The sequence below is a fragment of the Pogona vitticeps genome, chromosome 2 (genome assembly GCF_051106095.1).
Source record: "Pogona vitticeps strain Pit_001003342236 chromosome 2, PviZW2.1, whole genome shotgun sequence".
Lineage (NCBI taxonomy): Eukaryota > Metazoa > Chordata > Lepidosauria > Squamata > Agamidae > Pogona > Pogona vitticeps.
This window is the reverse complement of record NC_135784.1, coordinates 85,237,096-85,263,563: the sequence shown is the minus strand read 5'-3', so window position 1 is coordinate 85,263,563 and position 26,468 is coordinate 85,237,096. Positions and strand designations below refer to the sequence as shown.

At 41.0% G+C, this 26,468-nt stretch overlaps 1 protein-coding gene across 2 annotated transcripts; it reads left to right on the top strand.

Annotated features, from left to right (window-relative positions):
* The first annotated feature begins 523 nt into the window (after window positions 1-523).
* On the top strand, window positions 524-14,193 carry LOC110077290 (bromodomain-containing protein 8). Of its 2 annotated transcripts, XM_078385545.1 has the most exons (7): window positions 524-1,617; window positions 2,288-2,770; window positions 3,077-3,222; window positions 6,797-6,886; window positions 7,811-7,879; window positions 10,538-10,768; window positions 11,121-14,193. In XM_078385545.1, exons 1-7 carry the CDS (start codon window positions 1,333-1,335, stop codon window positions 11,125-11,127), a joined length of 1,311 nt encoding a protein of 436 aa, XP_078241671.1. In that variant the 5' UTR covers window positions 524-1,332; the 3' UTR covers window positions 11,128-14,193. The 2 variants fall into 2 exon arrangements, with proteins under 2 accessions (XP_078241671.1, XP_078241672.1); XM_078385546.1 differs by lacking the exon at window positions 7,811-7,879.
* The last annotated feature ends 12,275 nt before the right edge of the window (window positions 14,194-26,468 follow it).

The window sequence follows — 26,468 nt, the reverse complement described above, 5'->3', positions numbered from 1 at the left end:
ATGATAAATTGATCTCTGCACCTAGGCTATCTCTATCCAGGAACAGTTAAACCTGTTTTACTAGCCAGAGCTCAAAGGGAATGCTTTGTACCACGCATGTCACTTAAGTCTCCATTAAGAGTGATATGGCTACAACTACCAACAAACTAAGCAGTTGCTGCTTTACAGAAGGGAGTGAAACCCCACCCAGACCAGGCAACTTCCCTAATTCTTGACATGGGAACTGCTAGCCGACAAGATCTCTGCCCTATTAAGCTTAAATGTCAATAAAAGTAGGAATATATTAGTTATACAGTGGTGCCTCGCATAGCGAGGTTAATCCGTTCCGGATTAACCTTTGCTATAGCGAAACATCGTTGAACGGGGCAGGAAAAGCCATTGGAACGCAGTAAACCTTCGTAGAGCGAGTTTCGCCCTATCTAAAACTCGTTGAGTGATCACATTAGCGATCCCAAAAAAAGGGATCGCTATGCGATTTCGTCGTTGTACGGTGCGCTCGTTAAGCGAGGCAGCACTGTAATTTGAATTTGATGAAAATCAGATGTCTCATTCTTGTTGCCCACGCTTTGTAAGTAATGTGTAATGTAACACATTAATACTATGACTTTTAGGTATTGTTTCTTTACTTTTCTGCCCTCTTAAATGTCACCATGTCATCACCACTGTTGAACCCTTGGTAGCAGTTGCTCCATATGGCACAAATGTACCTTGTTTACAAGCTTGTTAGAGCTTCTGAGAGGCTTCCTTGGCAGAAATGCTATGCATATTCACACATGCATTTGTCATCACAGTTTGAGAAGCAGCAAAGGTTAATTTTCAGTGGGCAAAAACTTACTGCATAAATTTAGACTGGCAAAGGCCAGATTATGTTATCATCCAGTGCTGATAAAACTAAATCCAAATTAATCGAAAGTGTCCTGTCCTCCCCCTCCCTCTTAGGTTCCAAGGCTCCCTAGTAGTCTCTTTATATTTATTTTGCCCTTGGGGAGCCTTAGTAGAGGTAATGGGAGCCTTTCATACTCAACAATTGCTGCCAAATAGTAATTACCAGGAGCAGAGATATGAGCACTTGGTGCTATGCTCTGGACATGACTGCAGATAAAAGCAGAACCATTTTGTCCCTGACGCAAACCGCAGAGTGGATTGAGAGATCCAAGAGAATCAGCAGGATTGCCTTCCAATCCCAGGAATAACTCTTTAATTCTTACCATGCCTTTTCAGTCATTTTTGGTGTGAACAGAAGTGTTGCATATAATGCTGTGTGAGAGGAAGCTTGGAGAAGCTGGAATGTGCACAAGTAACACCCTCTTCCCATCTTGTGTACCTTTGTAGATGGGTCATGTGTGGACTTGGCTAGAATCCAAAGGGGAATTGTTCTCTGAGTCTGAGAAAAGCAGCTGCTGCCAGGAATCTTCCAACTCTAGCTTGGATCTTGAACTGATCGGCTGGAGAGAAAATGAAGAAACTACCGAGGTAGAGTTAGAGGAAAGCAGCAGCCAAGAGGAGGATAGCCAGCTAGACAGTGGTGATCTTGCAGCATGGGAAAAAGACAGCGAAAGGGACTCAGAAGAGCCAGGAAGGTACAATCAGGAGGCTCTCCTCAGGTTCCTGTCAGAGGTATGGATACTAGTGGGTGTGACTGATGAAGGAGGAAGTAGTAATGAGGTGTTTGACCTGATAAACTGGATGGTATCTGCCAACACCCCCCCCCCCCTTCCCAGCACTCTCCATCAGTAGGACGACCTGCCCAGAAGGACACTTCCTCTCCCCAGAGAAAAGGGGAGGCGAAGCTGAAGGCAATCAGAGGTTGTTTCTCACAGTGGTTGTCTGTGACCTCCAGCCGCAGAAGCACTAGTTGCTCATACAGAGATCTTGTGAGTACAATTCATAGTGAAAGCTATGAATTGTACTCACAAGCAGAAGGGTGCTATATTGTGTTCAAGGTGGGCGTCCCATTCAGCTGTTGTGGAATGGAAAGCTGGACTTGGTAAGCCATCCTCATGATCGGGGTAAATGCCACAGATGCACTGGTAAAAGCCAATTTCTTCTACTTGGAGAGTAAGGCATAGGAGAGGGGCTATCCTTTCAGTTGTCCTAACTGACATAGATCTGACACTATTGGGAATAAGAACCATGCCATAACGGTGCCTATTATTCCGTTGTCCCAGGTATGCAAGACACACCTTTTAGGAGCATAAGCTAAAGGTTTCTCGTGTGTTCCGATTTCTAAGCAATCACCGGTTTGGGAACAAGCTTACACCATTAACCTTGTCATCCTTTGTTCCAGGTGACAAAATTAATGGAGCCACTGTGCATTAGCAGTACAAATCTGGAACCAGCTCCTCAGACTTTCTCTAGTTCAGGGGAGCAGAATGAAAGAGGAGCATCAACTCACAAAGAAGGCATAAAGAGATCACTAGTCCATAAAGACGAGGAGGCGGTAGGAGAAGAAAGTCCCTTGCAGATCTTAAAGAGGGAAGCAAGGGGAAATTCAGTTCCCCAAAGAAGTGAAAAGTGGGCACTTCAGGTCTCAGAAGGACCAGTACTCGTTAACTGGAAAGCAGAAGGAATAGAAGAGCTTCAGGATCTCAGGAAGGAGAAAGGAGATTATCAAGTTCAGGATAGCAAGTGTGAGGGGCAGAAAGTGCTAAACATCCTGGAAGAGAGTGTAGGAGAGATGAAGGAAGATGAGGAATATTCCCCAGAGCATATGGTTCAGATCCCTCATTACTGGAGAACACTGGGTGAAGAGGTTCCACTCAATGTAAAGGTAAGATGCAAAAATCTTTGGAGGGCTGGTTTCTTGACTGGCTGGATTGGATGATCAGGGGCATGTTCCGTTTCTGTGATCTGCTGAAGGGTTGAATACAGCCAGAGACCAGGGAGTAGGAAATCTGGGGGTTAGCAATAGGAAATGGTGGTTAGAAGAGAGAAAGAAAGAACAAGCTACTTAGAGAGTCGATTGAGGCCAGAGTGGAGGAATTATGCACTTTCTTTAGTTGGAGTCCTTGTTTTGTCTTTTGTCATAAGCATACCTGGTTTGCCATATGGTCCATCCATGTTCTCTGATCACCAGGAAGAGGTAGCTGTAGAAAACACAGAAGAGCAAGCTGAGGACTGGAAGGATAGTGACCTCCATCTGAGTTACACCAATGATGACTCCAGTCCCTGGGGAACACCCCAGATGAGCTCTCCATCCACGAGCATAGCCTCCTTGCCTTTGTGAGTATTGCTGATGTGGAAGTCTGAAGTTAAGATCATATGCATACATCAGGTCTGCTGTGTTATGAGTAGGTGGTGGTTCAGTCTCCCATAGGTGCCCACTCAGGAGCAAATCCCATGGGGTTCTGTAGAGCCCTGGGTAGTGAATCTAGGATTGCAGTCAAAAGGTTCCCCTAGAGAGGTCCAGTCCACTTTATCTAACACGATGGCAACAAATGGACCAGCATATTGGATAAAGTTATCAGGGAAGAGAAGTATGACATCCAGATGTAGCTCTGGCTTTCTGGAGACTGAGCAGGTTCTGAGATGGCTTTTTATTATTGTTGCTGTTGTTGTTACTATTACTATTACTATTATTACTGTTGTTGTTTAGGCATCCATCAGTCTTGAGAGACTATAGTAACATGCTCTGAATAGAGGTCTTGGAACAGCATCTAGTGTGGCTGAAAAGGCCAATTTGAGAGTGACAATCTCTTCCACATTGAAGACAAATACAATCTGTCTCTTGTCCAGCTCCCTGACTTTGCTGATTTTGTGACTTCCTCTTTGCCTTGGCCAGCTGGACAAGGGTCTCTTCAAAATGGGAGAGGCCATGCTGCACCGCCTGCCTCCAGACTGAACGCTCAGATGTCAGGATTTCCCATCAGTTGAGGTCCATTCCTAAGGCCTTCAGATCCCACTTGCAAATATCCTTGTATCGCAGCTCTTATCTTTGGGGTGCTTTCCCTGCACTAATTCTCCATACGGGAGATCTTTTGGAATCCAACCATCAGCCATTCTCACGACATGCCCAAGCCAACGTAGACGTTGCTGTTTCAGTAATAAATGCATGCTGAAAATTCCAGCTCGTTCTAGAACCACTCTGTTTGGAACTTTGTCCTGCCAGGTGATGCATTTTTGGCATATGCATTGTTATTATTATTTTATTTATATGCCACATTTCTCCCGACAAGGGATCCAAAGCAGTATACAGAGTGCAAAGGGGAAGAGAGAGCTAACTTGTGTATATTATTCTCTGCATTCCTCTCTAATGTTCAACTATGGTAGATTGTTTCCACTCAAGCTCCAGCTTGAAATGGAATGTATTGTACATCTTCCTGTGGAAGTTCTATTTTGGATGTTACAGAAATCCTAAGAAAACTAGGGTACAGTCACTAGTTGTTCCTCTCACATCATTTATTTAATAAGTATTTATTTATTTATTTATTTATTTATTTATTTATTTATTTATTTATTTATTTATTTATTTATTTATTTATTTATTTATTTATTTATTTATTTATTTATTTATATCCCGCCTATCTGGTCGGTTAAGACACAAATAATATTTAAAACCACCTCCCAGGAGGAAGGAGTTAAGGTGATGGAGGCCTGATGATGTAGAAGGTTGTAGATTCAGTCCTTAGCATCGCCAGGTAAGGCTGAGATAGATCCTGCCTGAAAATCAGGGATGTTGCTTTCCATCTCTGTAGAAATACTGAGCGAGGTGGTCCAGTGATCTAACACAAGCCTGGTGGTTTTCAACCAGGCTTATCATAAAAGGAGTGGGTGGGGCAATGAAGGAGCCGCAGGACAGGCAGTAGCAAAGCCTTGAGCAATAAGGAACACCAGCATCTAATATAAATTCTACCAGAGGCCATGCTGGGTGAGGAATTCCCACAATTTAATTTGTAAAAGCAACTTTTCAGGCTCTGATGTAAACCTGGTGTGTTTTCCTCTAGCAACAAGTAAACTAGCCTGTTGGCTCTGGCTAGTGCACAGGAACATCTTACCTTAAAGACAATGATTTAGATATAAAAGACTTCTCCTGTATAAGGTAATTTGAAATAGTGGTGAGGGACAGGACATATCCAAACTTCAATGAGGCAATGTGATTGAGTTCATAAAGATCTGGAGCAGTTCCTCTCTTTTGGTAGGAAATGACAACTGAGTCTCTTTTTGAACATTAACAAGTTTATTAGGTGAATCAACAACAACTTCTATTGGTTCAAACAAACTGATGTCTGGTAACTGTCCATACTGTGGGGACAACAATTCTGCCTTAGAACTGACAGGATTCATTGAGGGGGCTGGCCCAATACATTCCCGATCAGTGGGCTTCCTCATCGGAGCACTCCGGACCATGCAAATTGTTCCAGAACAAGCGTGTCTGCCCCAATCTCCCTCTGGTGGTGGGTGGTTGAAGGAAGAGTCTGGACAAATCACCTTCCTCGAGGGACCTTGTCCCCACAGAAAAACCATGACCGTTCATTCTAATGGATCCACTGATGTCTCTCTTAAATGTATCTGGATCAGGTAGCAATCCTCCTACCTCTAAATTAGGGAAGTCCTCCAACAACCCTAGCATTCTATCATATTCCAATTATTTTCTCTTTACCGCTTTTTCTCCTCTTTCCTTCTTTTCTCCCGTCATCGGTATATTGAATTGTCTCCTCTGCCTTCCTCTCCTGTTTCCTCCTCCCACATGGGTAAATTTATTTATTTGTTTATTAACTTATTTATTTATTTATTAACTTATTAATTAAAATTAACTCCTCCCCTCTTTCTCCCTCTCTCTCTTCCACCAGACAAATCTCAGTCTTTTCCCTCTTTCCCTTTGATTCCTTTTCTTTCTCCTCCTCTACATCTAGCTCTTCATTTTCTATTTCGTGCCTCTATTCCTCCTTTCATCTCAGGAGTTTCTAGTTGAGAGGACGGCTCACTCTGTTCTTTCTTCTTTTTCTCTACAGCTCCTTCACAGGCAATTTTTGCCCCCAGTTTCCTCAGAGATATTAATCTGTAATGTGAGAGCTTTGAATCTTATTGTCATGAGTTCAGCTGAAGAAATCTGGAATCCGAGGAGTTAATTACAGCTGAGGAAAATGTTGGGCAATTAGAATCACAGACAGCTGAATCACCACCAGATTCTCCTTCCTCACTAGCCAGAGTGAGGGACAACGGCAGGGACTCATAACACGAAGGTTGGAAGTACGCATGAATGCTTCCCACAGGAACATCACGTTGACCAGCCCTGAGTTTTAGCAGGATTGAGTGTTTTCTAGAAATTAGATGACTGTTGCTGCTATATAATCTGTACCCAGAGGCTTGGAAGCAACAAGTCAATTCTGTGGCTTGCATCCACGCTCCTGCTTATCTCAAACCTTGCTCTCTTGACCCTTGGCTTTGGACTCTCTTCTGACTACGGTTTGTGTTTTGGCTTTGGCAATTTGTTATCTGTTTTGTATCTCCCGGACTTCTGACTTTGGACTGACTTATTGGACTTTCGCCTGCTGTATGCCCTGGAAACGTGACAATTATCCATTGTGCTGATTACATGGCAGATATTGGAATTACACAAATCTATTCTTCAGTAGAAAACAGCCTAACCCTAACCTCTCTGCTGATCCAATTAATATATTTCACCATTCTAGACTGGGGATTCTAACCATCTTTCCTTTTGGGACCAGCATATGAAGTTCTCATGTAATTATTTAGAATTTGATAAATAAACCCCCTTTGCCATAATCTTTCCATCCCATCCATGCCTTTCCCATTGAGCAAGGGTAGAAATCAGTTATATTTCTTATCTCTGTAGGATGCAGCCGAACCAAGATGATTCACTCCAACAATGTTTGCTCTTCAAAAAAACTCTGCTGTCCATCTGGAAGATGGTGGCTGGTCACAGGTGTGTTACTGAGATTCCGGGTGTGTGTGTGCCAGTTTGCTATGCATAATCATGTAAAGAGCTGATATGGTCCATGCTATATCTTCATCACATCTCTTTGAAGAGACACAAGCTTTTATACACTTGATTTGGACAACAGCTGTTCCATTTGCTGACCCTCCAACCTCCTCCTTCATTATTAGAATGTTTTCATTTTTATTGGTGAACTTGTGCATAGTGCTGCCACTGTGCACCTGTCCACCTATATCTGTTAATTGTTTTTTAATCAGAATTCATTTTGGAATTGCTTTATGATCCAGATTCTTCACCTTACACTCCTCTTTTGAAATGACTTTTTTTTTTTTTACCAATGGCACCAAAAATATCGGAGTATATTTGGGTAGATAGATGTAGCAGTAAAAATCCAGCATTTATAAGAGCGTCGTGGGAGTGGTGATATGGTATGGATAATGTAAGGATGGTGGAGGAGATCAAGCTTTTGGATTCAAGAGGAATTTATGGGGTACTGGCTGCATATTGTGGGTGAGTAAACAGGCAGGCCAGGGTTATGCCATAGGTCCAGGGGAGCCTAGGCTGCAGTTTAAGACTGAAGGGCAGAACATCTGCAAGCCAGTAAGCCCACAAGATCTAGACAGTATCCCCTTAGGTTGGCACTGTACCATCCCTGAAGCTGTACACTAAAAAGGCACAGAAATATGGGTGGTTCTGTATTGAACATTTAAGTCATTTCTTCCCTGTTTGTTACATTATGGTTCTCATCTGATTGGGAAGGCTGACTTTCATTCCTGGCAGCTACTTTTGCTGTCAGTCATTCTGAGCAAGGATAAGGATGTTGTCACGAAGTCCTGTGATTCACCAAATTGGATAAAGTGCATGAGAAAGCCTGGCTAGTCGTCTTCATCCTGTCTGGCATTTTCCCTCTAGATACAGTGGCCCTTTCCTGAAGGCTGTTTCAGAGAAGCAGGCTCCTGGTTACAAAGATGTGGTGAAAAGGTCAGTTGGGAAGCAAACAGGAGAACGGGTGTGGAGTAGAATTCGCAATGTTTCCTCTCCCTTTTTCTTTTCTTTTGTTTTAAAGTAATTGGTCTGTATTTTGTAGTACTCGTTGTAAATGTTCCTTTTGAGGAACCAGCACAGACTGGTTCCGAATTGCTTCTCACCCCAAACAGGAAATGTCCCCCTCTGCTTCTATGGTTGACAGCAGAAACCTCCAAAATCCTTAAGAACTATTCACAGAACCACTTCAGAGCACCATGGTCTTCAGCCTGTGGCAATCCATCACATGCCTGATTTGGCTTTCAAACAGCGTTCAGGTGTATTTGTCTCCCTGCTCTTTGCAACTTTGGCTGAAAGGCAGATCCTGTATCACGAGGGAAGACGATCAGTCTACTGAGGGGTGGCATACCACCACAAGCAGGCTTTTAAGTGCTATCACACACTGGCACAGGCAAAACAACAGAATATATACTGGACTGCTCTCAGTTGACTGCTCCTCTCCCACTGTAGTGCTCCTTTTGTTCTTGTGGGTAGCAGTGAGTGATTAAAGCTTTGTCAGCAAGGGGCTCAAATCATGAGAATCATCCCAGCTCTTGGTCTGGATTTGATTTAAATTACTTATCAGAAAGATCTCAGACCTTTGTACAATGTATTCTTTTAATTCCTCACTCCACACTTCCCAAAAGGGCACTCTTTATTTGCTATAACCTTAATACTGTAGATATTTTCATAGTATGTATTTTTCACAGAGATTCCATCTGTGCTGTAGTGGATAGAGTGATGGACTAGGGCTCTGGAGAACAGGGTTTGAATCCCCTCTTGGCCATGAAAACTCACTGGGGAGTGGAACTAGTAAAAATCACTCCTTCAAAACATCACACTTACTTTGAAAGTTCTGTTCGGGTTGCTATAAGTCAGTGCCAGCTTAACAGCACAGAACACACACACACAGTTTTCACAGCCTCCTTGCCCAGACTGAGGGTCCAGTCAGATGATGGGGAAATATATATTTTTTCTGATTGCACTAGAAAGGGTCACTTTGCTAGGAGCAATCTCCCTTAAAGTCACTCTGCCATCTGTGGAGAAATTGTTCCACAGACGGCAGACGGCAATTTGTTGCTCAATTTAAAAGGTCCACAACAGGCACAGGTCAGAGTCAGGCAGCTTTGTGATCTCATGTACATTTTGTGATTGCCAGGGAATAGGTTGCACCAGACAGTGCCACATGCAGTCCAAAAATGCAAACTGTTTCCCTCTCTGATCGCACCCTGACTCCCCTCCCCCAATTAGTCCTCTATTCATTGAAACTTTCAGCATCTGAAAGTGGGCATGGAGAATGTGAAAAATATGTATCGTGAAACACACCCACACTTATATCTGCACCAGTGTTACAGGAATACACTTGTGGATGGAGGAATCACATGATTAAATCCAAATGCACTCTGTTCCTCACCAAAGTGCACTTTTAGAGAGAGATAAGGACTCACATTGCCTATGAAGTTGCAAAGGGACAATAACTAGGTTGCCACTCTAAAGGCATCAGTTGAAACCAGTCCTGGAAATTTAATACAGCTTCGAAGAATTTCCCACATTATATCATGTTAAGAGAAGAAAGGGAAACGTTCCAAGAATAACATCAGTCAGAGTTGGCAAGTAAGGCTGATCAAGCCTGTTATTTTTAATTTCCATATATTGCTGTTAGCAAGTACGTACCTTTGGAGGCACAACGTCAGTTTGGGAACTGCAAATATTTCTGGCTTCTTACAGACTGAGAATTAAAGGAGATAGAAAAATTAACCTAAATATAGAAGCCTGTGGAACCCCATAAAATTGAGGCCCTAATCCAAGAACTGATGGACGCTGCTTACAAGACATTAAAAGTTTATATCAGTACATTGTCCAAAATCTAGAATTAGAATTTATAATCCCTATTCCATGAAGAAACCTTTACTCCATAACACATTTTAAAATAAAGTGTTATTACATAGGGCTTATTTTGTAATGAAAAGAAGAAGAGAAGCATTGATTATTCTCCACTTTGTCAATTTCCTCCCTCCACCCCCCTGCCCTTCTCAGAAGCTTGGACCACCATTACTTTTTTCCCCAGGTTGCACTTGCAAATGTTTTCTGTCTCCATGAGATTATCTTTCCAGGCCAAGAACTAAAAGCTACTCTGCATGGTTCACTGTTCGGCTCTAGTCCCCTGCTGCTTCTTTCCACACATTTCCTTGGAAGTTCTGAACATTCCACTGACTTCAGTGGAGCTTGCTTGCTATTAAATCTTGGTATCACAGCCTTAATCAGAATATGAGTGATAACTGGGCCTCATTGCTTTAGTCATCTAAAGTTCTCGCTCTCTCTTTATATATTTGTCTCGTATCTGTTTGATTCATGCTGGCTAGTAGGTTGAGACAGCATGTTGTTCAGCTGGAAGCCTGAGAGGTATCTGAGAGCTCAGGAAAAGCAGGCTTTTCTATAAATGACTATAAACCAGTCTTCCCTAGCCTGGCATCCTCCAGTGTTGGACTACAACTCTTGTCCTCGTCAGCATTGCTAGCGAAGTGGTGAAAGTCATGGTCTAACACATCTGGAGAGCACCAGGATGAGGGAAGCTGCCACAAACCACTATGTTTCACTTCCTCTTGCTTTCTGAAGGCCAGTAGACCTTTCTTCCATCAAGAGGCGTATCTCCAAAGGCCAGATTCAAAATATGGTCCAGTTCCAGCGGGATCTCATGTTGATGTTCCAGAATGCCATTATGTACAATAATTCCAACCACCACATACACCGCATTGCAATGGAGATGGAGCAAGAAGTCTTAGAGCAGCTCCAGATGCTGGGTGAGGCTCTCCTGTGCACAGAAGAAATGCAAGGCTTTGTGAGAAGGTGAGAGGCTTGTGTTTGGAAGGGGAGAATAACATCGCTAGTAGAGCCATGTTCTCCTAGCCTTAAGATCAAAGCTGGGCTATGTTCCAGCCATTTTCTCACAGGATCTCCATAGCCATCCTGTTTATGTCTCCGAAATATGAAAAGTACACATATTAGGTAAGATGAAGGTCTCTTCCTTCCATAGCTTCTTTCCCATTCATGAAAAAAGTCTGTTATTTCTGGTGTAAACTGTATCAGTCTTCATTTTCACACAACCCCTGGTGAGGTTTCTACAAGCGTGTATGGAAGCTGCTCAGGGACAGGGCACCTTGGAAATTTGGGAGATTTATTGCTTTTCTCTCCTTTATAGGTGTTGAGGAGCCTGATAAATGAGGCCAGTCCAGGGCACAGAAGATGGAAACCTATTGCCTTGCCTCTCCCTCTATGGAAAAAGTTGCTTGTTTATTAGAGTTAGTTGTTTAATATCCTACTTCTTCCCTTTCATAAGTTGCCAATGATTTTAAATGTTTCCCATGTTTTTGGCAGTCCTATTTGTGTCTGGAAGTTACTGCTTTCCTAGACTCTATGGGTACTATACTTGCATTGCTTATTCCTGGGAAAAAACAGTATCTTCTTAGCTGAAGCTTAGTGGCTAAGAAATGAAGAGAAAGGATGGATCATAGCATTAAGCTAAAGCTTGTCTATTAACATATCTATTAACATGCAATCAGCTTTTGAGCACTAAATGTCCACAAGAGAAAGAAGAATGTACATGTTCACAAAATAAATGTTATGTTGACTTAACGACTGCTCAAGAACTTTTCTGTTGTAGATTCCCAAGGGATGTTGGCTGCTATTTCTAAATCTGAGTTGGCATTCAGCTTAGGAAACAATCACTTATCTGCAGGAATTGTTTGGGCTTGGCCTTGTCATCTGTATTTGACAGCCTTTTCTACATGACATTGTTGTCCTGTTCATATCCCAAGATGTTCTCTCTTTTTCCAAAACAAGAGCATTTGATTCTTTTTGTGACATACAGTAATATCCAGTAGGGTATAGAATACTAACTATAAAAAAATAATCCTGCTAGCACTTTAATATTTGTTTGTTTATTTGTTTGTTTGACTTGTATGTCACCCGCACTCTGCAAGAGTCCCCGGGTGGCTTCCAACATCAATTAAAACAGTTAGACACACTAAAAACCAATATGGTTACCTCTATACTTTACAAAAGCAAAAATCAAAGCAATTAAAACCTTCAATTAAAAAAAAAACTTCCGGAACAGGAAGGTTTTAACTTTGACAAACCATATGACAAAGCAATGACCATAGAGAACCAAAAGGCCACATTCCAGAAACATTTATGATAGCCCCCAATTCCCCCCCCCACAAGGATTATAACTGTGTGACATCAAGTCAATTAACACTTATGGCAATCCTTTCCAAGGTTTTCTAAGTATAGGGTACTCAGAAGAGGTCTGGAGATGTCTTGGGTCTGTGTAGTTTGTCCAAGGCTATACAGGCTAGCTGTTCTCTGAGAAAGCACAGTGGAAGATTGAAACCTCAGGCTCTGCCTCCACAGCCAGGTACTCCATTCATTGAGCTATCCAGTCAGCTCCACAGGAATTTGTTGTTGTTACGTGCCATCAAGTCACCTCCAATCCATAGCAACCCATTAAATTAGCAGTTTCCAAAATGTCAACAACCCTGCTCAGCTCTTGTAAACTCAAGGTTGTGGTTTCCTTTCAGGAGTCAGTCCATCCTGTATTGGATCTTCCTCCTTTCCTGCCGCCTTCAACCTTTCTCAGCATTATTTTTTCCAAAGAATCTTGCCTTCTCATGATATGCCCAAAGTAGGACAGCCTGTGTTTCAACATTTTTGCCTCCCGAAACAGTTCAGGCTTGATTTGCTCTAGGACCCATATGTTCATCTTTCTGGCAGTCCGGGTATCCACAAGGCTCTCCTCCAGCACCACATTTCAAATGAATCAATTGTTTTTGTCAACTTTCTTTACAGTACTGTACAGCTTTCACACCCATATATAGTGATCAATCCAGAATACAATACAATACAATGGATTATCTTGGTCTTGTTCTTCAGTCACATGTCCTTACATTTTTTTTTCCTAATTCTTTCATTGCTGCCCTTCTGAGTCTTAGTCTTTTGTTGACCGTAGACTCTGTTTGGATTGATGGCTCAACCAAGATATACAAAATCTTTCACTATTTCAGTTTCTTCATTGTCAACCCAAAGTCTTTTTTTTTTCTGTAGTCCTGATTTTTATCTCCTTCATGTTCAAATGCAGTTCTGTTTTGGCACGTTCTTTCACTTTCACTAAAAGCCAAGTTGTTGCTCCTTTCTGCCAGTAAGATGGTGTCATTTGCATGTCTTAAATTACTGTGTTTCTTTCTTCCACCAATTTTTAGTTCTCGTTCTTCTGAACCTAGTCCAGCTTTTCTTATGATCTGTTCTGGGTACAGATTGAACAGATAAGGGGATAAAAGGCAAAATTGTCTGACACCTTTTATTTTTTCTTTTATTAATAAAAAGGAAAGTTACAAATAACAGAAATAAAATTAAAATATAAACTCAGTAGTGACTACACACAATACACAATAAATGTTTCCCAATAATATCAATTTGTACCACTTTTCACCCCATTCATCTCCAAAAATACAGTACATGAATTCCTCTGCTGCCATATAGCCTTTTTCTTTCAAAAAGACATATTCCAAGTATAAATTCTGTACATCTTTGAAATAATTAGACTTTACCATTCCTCCTCTTATTTTCATTTCACATGTTAACTTGTTAATTGCTAAAGTCCAGATTTCTTTATGCCAATCTTCAAGATCAATATGTTTGTTGATTTTCTAATTCTTTGCAAATATTAATCTTTCTGTTGTAGCCATTATAACAAATAACTCTTTCTGATCTTTTTTCAAATGATAATTCTTAATTATGTTCAGGAGGGCAATAATTAGCCATATCTCAATATCACATCCCATAATTTTTCTAATTTCTTTAAAAAACAGTGTCCTTTCTTTTCTTTTCTTTTTCTTATTTCACACGTCCACTACATATACATATAGGTCCCTTTATCCTTTTTGCATCTCCAGCATTGAGATGGTATATTTCTATTTATTATATTCCATCTCAATGAAATTAAATACCATCTCCATGCTACCTTATAACAATTTTCTTTTACCCTTACAGAGATATTCTTCATTATTCTTTGTGACCATATTCCAATCTTCTCCTTAAATCTCTTCCTTAAAGTCTTCCTGCCAGTGGTTTTTCATTGTTGCTTGATCAAGCCCTGAATGTACTAAACATTTATACATTACACTATCTATTCCCTTCCTTTTACTTACTTCTTCTTTATCTTGTATTTGTTCAATTATCTCCTCAAATTTTGTCAGTTTTCTAGTTTTTCCTTCTTTAGTTATGCTCTTGATTTCTTATACAATTTTTTTCCTTAAAGAAGCTGCCTTCCATTCCGTCATTCTATCTGACACCTTTTTCTATAGGAAACCATTCTTGTCTCTCCACAATATAAGTTAGGCCTCAGAACAAAGTGCTGAGGCACACCCATTTCTTTCCGAACAACCCATAGTTTTGCATGATCCACAAAGTTGAAGGCTTTGTTTTATTCTATAAAGCATAGACTGATCATCTGAAATGCTTTGGTGTACTCCAGTAGTCAGTGGATATTTGCAATGTGATCTCGGGTGCATCTACCTTTTTGGAATCCAGTTTGAACATCAGGGATTTCTCACTCTGTATAAGGTAAACATCTTTTTTTGCAACACCTTGAACATCACACTGTTTGCATAGGAAATTAGAGCAATGATCCTGCAGTTACTACAGTCTTTCGCATCTCCTTTCTTGGCAATTGGAATGTATATTGAGTATAGACAGGGGTGTCAGAACCACTTCTCCATAAAGAGATAGTGTCTTGGGCGATGAGTCACTGTAGGCACAAGTGAGTGGTCAGTCTGGCCCCAGGGGGGCTGGGCCCTCATTATCTGCACCTGTGGGGGGTGCCCATCTCAAATATTGAGTGGTTCTGGTCTGTGGGCCATTGTTTGGTTTTCCATATTTGTTGACAATACTCATTAGGATTTTAACAGATTCAGTATCAGTTGCTCGAAATAGTTCTCAGTATTCCATCTACAGTGGGGTCTTGACTTGAGAACTTAATCCGTATTGGAAGGTGGTTCTCAAGTCAAAAAGTTCTCAGGTCAAATCTGCATTTCCCATAGGAATGCATTGAAAACCATTTGATCCGTATCTGCTCTTTTCCGTCTATAGAAACTAATGGGAAGCTGCTATTCCGCCTTCGACCACTAGAGGGGGATATTTTGTTTCTTTTTTTCTTAGGTCAAGAAAGGTTCAGGGAAGGCAGGGAAAATACAGTGGTGCCTCGCTTAACGAGTGCCTTGTTTAGCGATTAATTTGCATAACGATGTGTTTTTTTAGAAAATAATATGCACCGTATAACGATGTTTCCTATGGGCGATTTTCGCTTAGCGAAGTTTGGGACCATGCTTCGCATAACGAATGCGATTTTAGGTCCCCTGCTTCACTTAACGATGTTTCTTTTTTCAATTTAAAAAGTGTCTTAGAAGGGTCAAAAACGGTTCTAAATGCTTGGATTTGTTAGAGGACCCCCTAAGTCGTGTGCAAACCTGATTTGGCTTTGATCTGACTTTTCGTTAATTTATGGTGAATTTTTTTTTCGGCCCATAGGAACCAATGAACCTGTCAAAATCTGACAGCTCCATGCTTTCCTATGGGGGAGAAAACAATTCACCATAAATTAAAGAAAGTTCAGATCAAAGCCAAATCAGGTCTGCACACGACTTAGGGGTTCCTCTAATGAATCCAAGCATTTAGAACAGTTGCTGAGTCTTCGTTAATTTTTTGTGAATTTTTTCTTCCCCCATAGATACCAATGGAGCTGTCAGATTTTGACAGCTGTCAAAAGTTGGGGGGAAAAAATTCACCATAAATTAATGAAAAGTCAGATCAAAGCCAAATTAACTTTTGCATCCGTTTTAGAGGGTACAGAAGCTAATCCAAGCATTTAAAACCATTTTTGACCCTTTTATGACACACTTAAATTTGCAAAAATTGACTTCGCAAAGCCATTGAAATGCATTGAGTCAGCTTCAATACATTCCAATGGAGGAAACATTGTATCGTTTAACGATGTTTCCTATGGGGATTTTCGCTTAAGGACGGCAATCCGTGCCTATTGGAACGGATTAACCCGTTTCCAATGCATTCCTATGGGAAATGGTGTTTCACATAACAATGTTTCACATAACGTTTTTTTTTGGAACCAATTAAAATCGTTATGTGAGGCACCACTGTACAGTCCAGGCAGTACCAGGCAGTGTGAAGACTGTCTCCCAATCCACTCTCTAAACGCTGGGAGGAGTGAGGAAGCAGACAGGCACCCTTTTCACTGGCCAACAGTTAACTGAAAGTTCAAATTTTGCACTTTCCCTGCCTCCCACGTGGTTTTTTTCAGTTCGTAACTCAAATCTAAGTAAGTAAGTCAAGTCAATATTTTCCTACGAGAGCGGTTCGTAAGTCAAAATGTTCGTAACTCGGGCCGTTCGTAAGTCAAGACCCCACTGTATACCTATTTCTTCTTCAAGCTTTCAGAGCAACTTTTACTTCTCTTTCTAGAACTGCAGGTCTTTTGCAGGATTCCTCTTCAAAGAAGTCGGTCATCTATTTCTCTCTTCAGTATATTGTTTTCACCTTCTCTTTCTTTTTTTCCTGGTCAGATACTGTGCTTCCCTGTTGCTCTTGGTTGCTCTTGGATTATTCCTAATCTAGGCTTAAATTTCCCTTTGATTTCTTGGATCTTCTGAAATAAATTTCTTGTTTTTCCCCTTTTGTTATTCTTCTCTATTTCTTTTTACTGGTTATTATAATAGTTGCCTTTATCTGTATATGCCAGTTGCTGAAAAGCTGCATAAGGGTTCTGAGCCTGTTTCTGTTGCTTTTTATTTTTGCTTCTCGCCTGTGTTTTATAATGTTAAGTGTTTATGCAGAACTGCAAGTTGTTCTCCTGCACTATTCATGTCCCTTAGAACAAATTTTCCAACAACATTTGGTTCTACTTTGTTTCCTACTTTTGCCTCTTAATCACCTATTGTTAAGCATGTCTTGTTTTGATATGTTATCAGTTTCCTTCTGGATGCTTGCATAAAAGCTTTCAGTTTAATATTCTTCAGCATCTGCAATTGGAGCACCAATCTGAATGATGGTTATGCTGATAATTTTTCTACAGAGTCTAGTTGGTTTTATTTGATCAGACTTCGCATTATAGCCCCTAACTGCCTGTGCTGTATCTTTCCTCAGTATTTGAGCAACTCCATTTCTTCTGAGTATGTCATTTCTAGAATACAACACTTTGTAGTTGTTTGAATTAAATACCCACTCCAGTCTACAGTACAGTACTTTAATTCCCTGACAACCACTGTTATATTTATACCTTCCATTTCTTGCTTTACAGCTTCCAGTTTACCTTGATTCATACGTCTCACTTTCCATTTTTAATTGCATGTGTTGTGCAACATCAGACTTTCCTTTCACTTCTATGCACATTGGCCATTAGCTGTCCTTTTGGCTTTAATCTAGTTGCATCATTAGCAATAGTGTTATTTGTATTTGTGCTTTGTTCTTCCACAGTAGTTTATTGCTTTCTAACTGAAAATCTCATTTTCCACCAGTATCTATTGTTTCATCTTGGACTTTCTCATCAAAAGGTTTTCAAGGCAAGAAAAGTTCAGCAGTGGATCACCATTGCCACCCTCTGTGCAGTACTAACAACTGAGTGTCACTCCTGTGCCTGTGTCACCTTCAGCTACTGTTGCTGACAAGCTGCCACCCCCAGCACCATTGGAACTGTTCATTCTCTTCTGCTGATATAGCTCTTGCCCTTGAAGAGGGTAGATACATCTGGTGTCTTAGCTGTGACCATTCTGCTTTGGGTGACCCTGATGGGTGTCTGGGCAAATAATGGAGTCTGGCTTCCTTTCGGCATTACTCTCAGATTCACTGACGCCCTCAGACCAGTCATCACATTAAGGTGTGCACCCAAGACGATGCCACAGGAATTAGGCGTCTGCATTTCTGATTTGTGAGATGCCTCTGTAAACTGAACTTTAATTTTTCTTCCTCTTTATATTCAGTGTAGGACTGTGGTCTCCTTGTTTCATTGTCTCCCTGCCCAGACCACAAGCAAGGAGAAGTAATCTTTACAGTCTATTTGCATGCTCTGGTGGGGGAGGCAATATTTTATAGAAATATAAATAGGAATTTTGGGAGGTTATTTTATTTGATGAGGTATTTTCTTCTCGGCTGACCTTTGTTCTCCCTGACCACATGGTCTGAGGGGGCAGGGTTCTGGCTTGACATGTGGGCTGGCAGAAGCGTGCGCCTGATGCCACGCAAAATTCTCTGATCCTATTTTTTACTCTAATCTGGTAAATAGGAAAGCCAAATAGCATTGCATACACATGGGAGGCAGGAAAATTCTAGGAGTAGGATCAGACTTCCTCCCTTTTTTAATTCACTTACCAATCAGTTGAGATGGAGAGTGCAATATCTTTTGTACTTGTAACCCCTGTGGTATGTTTGTTTTCTTGCCAATGAAGTGCCTGGGTAGAAATGCTCTAAGTGTTAGTTGGTCATCCTCTTGGAAGACAAGGTCCAGCAGCTGAAGGCCTGTGTTCTAATCTTCACACTCTTAGGGAGCAGGCCAGGTAGGTGGGGCTCGTCAGCCTTGGAAGGCAGCCCATCTAGAAGGAAAACTCTGATTTCAAACCTCCACTGCCTTGTGGCTATATCCACTGATGGAAAAGGCTTCGGGAGTTAACCTTCAGGCAAAATGCAGAGCCGGAGTCCCGGAGGCAGTTCGTGTTTTTCTGGCAACTCCTGCGACATCGCTGGAACCAGTTGTATTGGTTCTTGCCTTTCCATTGGACTATTTCAGAGATGTGGAGAGGGGGGATTTGCTGCTCGGGTAACAGCCTATCCCCCAGGCTTCGTGCTACCCAGGCTTCGTGCTCTGGATGTTCCAGCTTTGCATAGAGCATCAAAATAACACTGGAAATAGCACTTATCAGTTATAAGTCTGCTTGATTGTTGTAGAGCATAGGTCGGGGAACAGAGGTAAATTACCCCAAATGGGGTAAAAGTGAAAATCCTGGGGGTAATGAGCAGAGTGCTACAGTAGTCCCTAGTAGAACTCTTCTTATCATACGCAAGCTGAAATGTTTCTGCTCTTTATCTTTTTTTGTATCATAGAAAAGCATGCCAACTGAACTGCAAATCATGTCCCTCCAAACTGAGTAATTGTGAGACCAGAAGTGTGAGAGAGACCCCTCTCAGGGGAGTGCCGTCCCTCCCACCAACCTCTGAGAAAGAAAGCCAGACCCCGCCAGTTCCTCCACCCAGGAAGACAAAACCACCCGGGCCAGACCCGGGGAACCTAGAGAAGGGTTTAGAACTAATGGTTAAAGAGACCGGGACTCTCTTGGCGGGCATGGGAGAAAAAGGGTGGAAAGTAGTGGAGGCAGGGTTGGGAGATATAAAAGGAGGAGAAGGTGAGTTACCGTGTAATTGGGAATGGATTTGGATAGAAGACCCTTGGATGGGCCAAGTGGAAAGGCTAAGGGTTCCAAAGGAAGAAGCAGATGCACGGAGGAGGAGAGAACTCACGCCCAAGCCATCATACTGGGGTGCGAAAGAGACCAAGGAGTGGCGGAAGAAGTTAAGGGAGAAGGAGAAGGTTTAGAGGGAGCAGAGAGCAAGGTTGGAATGGAGGATGTGGGAGATTCATCAGAGGGGATTTGAGAGACCCCATGGCAGACGGGGAACCCACCCGGGAGTGTGATTGGGTGGACTTTTGAGAGGAAGACACCATCCCCCTATTGGAAGGAGAGAAAGGATTATTATTAAACCTGGACACCCCGCCTGAGTGGCCCGGTCCTTGGAATGTTCAGAGCAGAAACCCTTTTACATTGGAAGATTGGAAACCCCCGGTTGACCGGTTGTCTGATGGGGAGAAAGCTTGGAACATATTTGTTGATGCTGGACTGTTATTAAATAATCCAATAAATGTTACCCCTATTGCAAAACCTAAGAAATCTGGTGATTTATTTGGAGCAAATGTGGAGCCACACTTAGAACCCTCACAGTAATCTATTATTTTCTAATGTTATCCATTCCTTTATCCAGTCTAGTACACAAGATCTATAATACAAAACCCAACCTGGGAAGACCAAAACCTGCTCTTTGCTTGGCATACTGCATTGTTTTAATTTTAATTCTTGTTTTTTTAACCTTGCCAGAGAACTTTCATAATTATCTTGTTAAATTCTTTTAAAAATACTATTTTAATATTAGGAAATTGTCCGAAATAAAAATAGAATTTTAGGTAGAACATTCATTTTAAAGGTTGCTATTCTTCCCATCAGCGATAGCTGTAATTTGTCCCATCTCTCCAAACTGGTCTGTATCTCTTTCATCAACTTCAAATAATTATCTTTAAATAATATACTCATTTTCTTTGTGATTTGGATCCCTAAGTATCTAACTCTCTTTTCTTTGTGAAAATTAGTCTTTTCTATTAGCTTCTCTCATTCTTGTTCTCTTCTTTTTAACAAGTATTTTTGTTTTCTTTTGGTTTATTTTCATTCCTGCCATATCACCAAAATTTTTCAACATCTTCAGGTCTTCAATTGAGTCCATTGGATCTTCCAATATAATAACTAGATCATCTGCAGAAGCTTGGAGCTTATAGGTATGACCTCTTACTTTCAATGCTTTTATTTCCTTTTATCTCTAATTTGCTCAATTAATATTTCTAGAGTAAGAATGAATAGTAATGTAGAGAGAAGACACCCCTGTCTAATACCTTTCTGTATTTGTATTTCTTTCGTCAACTCTCCATTGATTCTCACTTTTGTTTTTTGCTGGGTATAGATTGCTTTAATTAATTTCAAAAATCTTTCTCCAACTTGTAGCACTTCTAATCAATATAGCATAAAATTCCAATTTAGATTATCGAAAGCTTTCTCTACATCCAAGAATATCTTCTTTTCTGGGTGGGCTTCATAGTATTCCAGAATATTTAAAATTATCCTTATATTATTTTTCATCTGCCTTTTTGGAAGAAAGCCCGACTGGTCTTGATGTATTGTCTGTATTAAAATTCTTTTCAATCTAGTTGCATATATATATATTTTATATTTTATATATATTTTATAATATATATTTTAAATATATATTAAATATATTATTTCATATATATTAAATATATTATTTCATATATATTAAATATATATTTAATATATATTTTAAATATATATATTATTTAATTTTTTAATATTTTTTAATATTTATAATTTTTTATAATATATATTTTTAACATATATTTTATAATCCACGTTCAATAATGAGATTGGCTTGTAGTTTTTTATTTCTTTACCCTCCGTGTTTTCCTTATGTATAAGAGAAATTATCGCTTTGGACCATATTGGTGGCAATTCTCCCTTTTCTTCTACATATTCCAACAATTTCTTATATGGTTTGAGCAATACATTTTCTAATTCTTTATGATATTCCGCTGGCAGACCATCTGGGCCTGGTGATTTCTCATTCTTTTGCTTTTTGAGGGCTTCTATTATTTCTGCATATGTTGAGGGGTCATTTAAGGACTGCATTTGGTCTTTAGGCAGTTTCATTTTTTTTCATTACATATTCTTTCTGAGCTTCTTTGTCTACTTCTTTTCTATTGTAAAAATTCATGTAGAAGTCCTCAACAATCTTTTTTATTTCTTGTTTAAATTTCTCACTCCGTTTCATCTTTCAATATTCGTATTATTGTTTTATTTTTCTCTTTCCTTAATTTATATGCTAACCATCTCCCCTTCACGGATTGCTGCCTTGTCGTGGTGAAAGGGTTGAGTAATTCAGAGAAGCTATGGGCTATGCTGAACAGGGGCACCCAAGACGGACAGGTCATAGTGGAGAGTTCTGACTAAATGCAATCCACCTGGAGGAGGAACTGGCAAGCCATTCCAGTATCATTACAAAGAAAACCCAATGAACAGAAACAAAGGGCTAAACGATATGACGCTGTAAGATGTGCCCCTCAGGTCAAAAGGTGTCCAGCATGCTACTGAGGAAGAGTAGAGGACAAGTACAAGTAGCTCCAGAGCTAATGAAGTGGTTGGGCCAAAGCCAAAAGGACGCTCAGCTGTAGACGCGCCTGGAAGTGAAAGGAAAGTCCGATGCTGCAAAGAAAAATACTGCATAGGAACCTGGAATGTAAGATCTATGAACCTTGGTAAGCTGGATGTGGTCAAACAGGAAATAGCAAGAATAAACATTGACATCCTGGGTATCTGAACTAAAATGGTCGGGAATGGGCAAATTCAATTCAGATGATTACCGTATCTACTATTGTGGGCAAGAATCCCGTAGAAGAAATGGAGTAGCCCTCATAGTCAACAAAAGAGTGGGAAAAGCTGTACTGGGATACAGTCTCAAAAATGATAGCATGATTTCAATACGAATCCAAGATAGACCTTTCAACATCACAGTCATCCAAGTTTATGCACCAACCACCGATGCTGAAGAGGCTGAAACTGACGAATTCTATGAAGACCTACAACACCTTCTAGAATTGACACCAAAGAAAGATGTTTTTGTCATTATAGGGGACTGGAATGCTAAAGTAGGGAGTCAAGAGATAAAAGGAACAACAGGTAAGTTTGGCCTTGAAGTTCAGAACAAAGCAGGGCAAAGGTTAATAGAGTTTTGCCCAGACAACAAGCTGGTCATCACAAACATTCTTTTCCAACAACACAAGAGGTGACTCTATCCATGGACATCACCAAATGGACAATACCAAAATCAGATTGATTATATTCTCTGCAGCCAAAGATGGAGAAGCTCTAAACAGTCAGCAAAAACAAGACCTGGAGCTGATTGTGGCTCTGATCATCAGCTTCTTATAGCAAAATTCAAGCTTAAACTGAAGAAAGTGGGAAAAACCACTGGGCTAGTCAGGTGCAATCTAAACCAAATCCCTTTTAAATACACAGTGGAAGTGAATAACAGATTTAAGGAACTCGACTTGGTGGACAGAGTGCCTGAAGAACTATGGATGGAAGGCTCGTAACATTGTACAGGAGGCAGCAACAAAAAACATCCCAAAGAAAAGAAAATGCAAGAAAGCAAAGTGGCTGTCCAATGAGGCCTTACAAATAGCAGACAAGAGCAAGGAAATAAAATGCAAGTGAGATAGGGAAAGTTACAGGAAATGGAATACAGACTTCCAAAGAATAGCAAGGAGAGACAAGAGGGCCTTCTTAAATGAACAGTGCAAAGAAAGAGGAAAATAATAGAAAGGGAAAAACCAGAGATCTGTTTTAAAAATTGGAGATATTAAAGGAACCTTTTGTACAAAGATGGACATGATAAAGGACAAAAATGGTAGGGACTTCACAGAAGCAGAAGACATCAAGAAGAGGTGGCAAGAATACACAGAGGAATTATACCAGAAAGATCTGGATGTCCCGGACAACCCAGATAGTGTGGTTGCTCACCTAGAGCCAGACATCCTGGAGAGTGAAGTGAAGTGGGCCTTAGAAAGCATGGCTAACACCAAGGCCAGTGGAGGTGATGGCATTCCAGTGGAATTATTTAAAATCTTAAAAGATGACGCTGTTAAGGTGTTACACTCCATATTTCAGCAAGTTTGGAAAACTCAACAGTGGACTGAGGATTGGAAAATATCAGTCTACATCCCAATCCCAAAGAAGAGCAGTGCCAAAGAATGCTCCAACTACCGTGCAATTGCACTCATTTCACATGCTAGCAAGGTTATGCTCAAAATCCTACAAGGTCGGCTTCAGCAGTATGTGGACCGAGGACTCCCAGAAGTACAAGCTGGATTTCGAAGGGGCAGAGGAACTAGAGACCAAATTGCTAACATGTGCTGGATTATGGAGAAAGCCAGAGAGTTGCAGAAAAACATATTCTGCTTCATTGACTATGCAAAAGCCTTTGACTGTGTGGACCACAGCAAACTATGGCAAGTTCTTAAAGAAATGGGAATGCCTGACCACTTTATCCATCTCCTGAGAAATTTATATGTGGGACAGGAAGCAACAGTTAGAACTGGTTATGGAACAACTGATTGGTTCAAAATTGGGAAAGGAGTACGACAAGGCTGTATATTATCACCCTGCTTATTTAACTTATATGCAGAATACATCATGCGAAAGGTTGGACTGGAGGAATCCCAAACTGGAATTAAGATTGGCGGAAGAAATATCAACAACCTCAGATATGCAGATGATACCAGTCTGATGGCAGAAAGTGAGGAGGATTTAAAGAACCTCTTAATGAGAGTGAAAGAGGAGAGTGAAATTTTGCTTTGCAAATTTAAGCTTCTTTGCAGTCTCCTCAGTGAGCAATATATTTATCTGATGCTGTACTAACTTTCTTCTCAGCATTGTAGGGAACCTGCATCTCGTCTCAGTGTTGCAGGGAAGCTGTTTGCCCATGTTGTGTTGAAGAGATTCCAGCTGCTTGCAGACAAAGTATGTCTAGAATCACAGTGTGGATTTCAAGCTAATACATCTACCACTGATATGGTATTCTCCCTCAGACAGTTGCAGGAGAAATGTAGGGAACAACAACAGCCACGCTTTGTAGACTTCATAGTTCTCACAAAGGCCTTTGATTTTGTTAGCAGGGATGGCCTTTTTAAAATACTTTCCAAGATTGGATGTCCTCCTCAACCCCTTAACATCATCAGGTCCTTTCATGAGGAAATGAAGGGCACTGTAGTTTTTGATGGCTCAGCATCAGATCCCTTTGACATCCGAAGCGGAGTGAAACAGGGCTGTGTTCTCACACCAACCCTGTTTGGAGCCTTTTTTACTGTCATGCTGAAGCACGCCTTGGGAACTGCAACAGAATGTGTCTATCTCCAGACTAAATCAGATGGAAAGCTCTCTAGATTAAGAGTGAAGACCAAAGTCCAGCTGAAATGCATGTGAAAGTTCCTATTCGCCAATGATGCAGCTGCTGTTACACGTTCTGCTGAAGAGCTCCAACAATTTATGAATAGTTTTAGTAAGGCCTGCCAAGATTTTAGACTAACAATCAGCCTGAAGAAAACATAAGTCATGGGCCAGGGCGTCGACTCACCTCCCTCTATTACCATCTCCACACAAGAATTGGAGGTTGTTCATGACTCTGTGTACCTTGGGTCAATGATCTCTGACACTCTCTCCCTAGATGTCGAGCTGGATAAACACACTGGCAAAGCAGCTACCATGTTCTCTAGACTCACAAAGAGAATATGGCGCAATAAGAAGCTGACGGCATATACCAAGATCCAGGTCTATACAGCCTGTGTCCTGAGCACACTCCTGTACCACAGTGAGTCCTGGACCCTTGGTGCAAGGCAGGAGAGGAAGCTGAACACATTCCATATACACTGTCTCTGACAGATTTTTGTATCACCTGGCAGGACAAAGTTCCAAATAGAGTAGTCCTAGAATGAGCTGGAATTTTTAGCATGTATACATTACTGAAACAGCAACATCTACGTTAGCTCGGGCATGTTGTGAGAATGGCTGAGGGTCGGATTCCAAAAGTTCTCCTGTATGGAGAATTAATGCAGAGAAATCGCCCTAGAGGGAGACCACCACTGCGATACAAGGACATCTTCAAGCGGGATCTGAAGGACTTAGGAATGGACCTCAACAGATGGGAAACCTTGACATCTAAGCGTTCAGCCTGTAGGCAGGCGGTGCATCATGGCCTGCTCCATTTTGAAGAGACACTTGTCCAGCAGGCCGAGGCAAAGAGGCAGTCCCAAAACCAGCAAAATCAGGGAGCTGGACAGGGAACATATTTTAGTATCTTCAATGTGGAAGGGACTGTCACTCTCGGATTGGCCTTCTCAGCCACACTAGATGCTGTTCCAAGTCCTCTATACAGAGCACGTTACCATAGTCTCTCGAGACTGAATGATGCCTAATCCTAAAACAGGAATATTTGGAAAAATTAACTGCCATACACTGCATTTTCAACCACCAGTTTGTGAGTAAAGGACAATATAATTTGAAGTTGAGGGAGAGGAGTCCATCTTGACCTACTGTGCTGGTCTTCTGATCCACTTGTCCTTGTGGCCTGAGGAACAAAAATAACATTGTTGCAGTCAGCACTGTGGATAATTTAAATGAAGCCCTCAACAGAATGCTTGTACTCTTAAACAATAACATGTGCAGGCGTTAGGTATTACACTGAATTATTACGGTGCTCTAAAACCAAGAATACATGTGTTCCTGCAGCAATGTTAATTATTTTAGAGTAAATTTGCCTGATGGGTGCTTGAAAAGTCACACCTTAACGACTTCTCTGACTTTGTAAGTTATATAGAGTAAGCACAGGATTAGCAAGGTACCAATAACACTACTGTCACGACTACAGCAGCGGGGGAGTAGAAACAAGTCCATATTATTCCTGTAGTCGTTACAGTGCTACAATTTAAATTACTCTGAAACTGCACATGCTGAGTGTTTTATTACAGCAGGGAATTTGTGTGCAAATACGTGTGCTCCACTATCTCAAGAAAATAGAAGTTATATGGGGCTCGGGTGAAGAA